The 1,980-nt window shown below is 67.6% G+C and overlaps 1 protein-coding gene across 1 annotated transcript in view; it reads left to right on the plus strand.

Moving 5' to 3' along the window:
* The window catches only part of MNEG_12190 (hypothetical protein), a gene marked incomplete at both ends in the record, with an annotated part of 2,266 nt that extends 1,921 nt beyond the window's left edge, over positions 1-345 (plus strand). Inside the window, one exon of the mRNA XM_014039338.1 lies at positions 251-345. Within this exon, the coding sequence (XP_013894792.1) occupies positions 251-345 (95 nt within the window). The remainder of the gene's footprint in view (positions 1-250) is intronic.
* Between the last annotated feature and the right edge of the window lie 1,635 nt (positions 346-1,980).

Here is a 1,980-nt window from a genome sequence, read left to right on the forward strand (position 1 = left end):
ATCCCTCCCCGCCTCGCCCCCCGCCCCCATGGCCGCAGCCACCCGCGGCGCCCGCGCACCTTGCTTTTGCTTGGTCGCGCCTGCTTACATCGTTTGCCGGCACGAACGTGCTCGGAACCCTCACACCGCGCCCGACATGTCATCGAGCCGCCGCGCATCCCGCGCACGCGGCTGTCCCCGCTTCTGCACCGCCTCGCGCCCGATCCGGCGCGCCCCGGCCCCGCCGCTTGCACCCCTGGCGTGCCCGCAGACGTGTTTGGCATGCCCGAGCTGACCAAGAAGGTGGAGGAGCAGTTTGGCCAGCTGATGAGTGGCCTGGGCAAGCTGTTCGGCTCCAAAAAGTGAGGCGCCCCCAGCCAGCCGACGCGGGGCGCCGGCAAAGCTGCTCGGCTCCAAAAAGTGAGGCGGCCCCGGCCAGCCGTCGAGCGGCGCTGGCAAGCCCTCAAATTATGCGGCTTCAAGGATTGAGGCGCCCCCGCCAAGGCGGTCGGCGCGTCCCCGCCGCGGGCTTGTGCTGGTCGGTCGGGGCCGCGCCGCCCGGGCGGGCGCGGCAGGGCCGGCGGCGGGTCTGTCGGGGGCAACTCGTCATGGGGCGGCGGAGGTGTGGGTGTGTTAGGTTTGGTTGTGTTTGGGTTTCCTGCGAATGCAGCGGCTGGCAGGCCGCACCACGAGCAGCTGGGGTCTGGGGTGTGCAGCAGCTGGCCGGCCAGCGTGAGCTGGTGCAGTCGCGGCGAGCGCGGACGCCTGGCATCCCTCGTGGCGGCGGGCCAGCCGCGTCCCGTCTTCTTTTCCTGCGGCGCAGCACGAGGGTCGCGACTGTGGCACTCAATCACAAAAGCTGCGGCTGTCCGTAACGTCGGCGCATGCGCGGCGCGCACTGCATGTGTGTAATTGCTCGTTCCGCTTCCACGCAGCGGCTGCTTTTTTGTGTTTGTGAGGGGGGGTGACGCAACCATCAGCTAGTCAGGCAGAGGGAGGCTGATAGTGGGTGGGTGATGGGCCTACAAGACCAGGATAAGTGTTTTACATGACCAGCGGCCCTACAAGCGAGTGGCGGCGCCGCCGCCGAACGAGTCATGCGGCAGTTGCAGCAAGGCAACCTGCCCAGTTTGGGGGCCGCATCGACAGTCCGCTCAAGCAGCACGACACGCGCCATGCAACCCGCAAGCAGCCTGCCAAGGCGTCACCCATGGTGATTGGAGACGAGAGGGAAGTTGAACACGCGTTGGTGACACGCGCTGGCGGCGTGTGTTGAGAAAGCACATCGAACACGCAGCACCCAGACAACAATGGGCACCAAAGCCCGGCAGCGCCTGCAGCCGTCGTGCGTGCGTCAGCCAAATCGTGTTGTGCGAGGCGGCGAGCGGCAGCACTGCGGCCGCTCGCCTGCACACGTGAGCCGCACACGCCGGCGGCGCTGCCATCCGTTGCAGCACGCCAGTGTGTGTGGGCGCTGAGCACCGAGAAAGGCGTGCATCCCAGCACACCTGCAAACCACTGTGGGTGATAATCAGGATCTGAAACAGGCAGCGGATCGCCGTTTCACAAAGAGGGCCCGCTTTGGGGACGGCTGGGGAGGGGGCGGCGACTGTTCCGCGTGCGCCTGACGCGGCAGGGTAGCGTGCGTGCACGCACGCGTGTCTGTGTGTAGGTGTGCCGCGCAGGAGCGCACGCGCGTGCTCGCAAGTGAGTGGTTGTGTGTGTATATGTGTGGATGTGATTGGCATACGCAATGCGCCATGGGCTGGCGTGTCCATGCCTGACAGTGTGCCAAGGGGGCTACAGGTGAACTCTTCCTGAGGGCAGGGGACGAGAGGATACAGAAAAAAAGCGCGCCGCACAGCCAGCGTCCGCGCACACCGTAAGCCAGGGCAAAGCCCCAGGGGTCTGGGCACCGCGCCTGCCGGCGACAGCGCGGCGCAAGCGACAGGAGCGGAAGGGCAGGCAGGCAGGGCCGGGCGGGGCGCCCCCCCCCCCCCC

Source organism: Monoraphidium neglectum (assembly GCF_000611645.1).
Source record: "Monoraphidium neglectum strain SAG 48.87 unplaced genomic scaffold scaffold03113, whole genome shotgun sequence".
Taxonomy (NCBI): Eukaryota; Viridiplantae; Chlorophyta; class Chlorophyceae; order Sphaeropleales; family Selenastraceae; genus Monoraphidium; species Monoraphidium neglectum.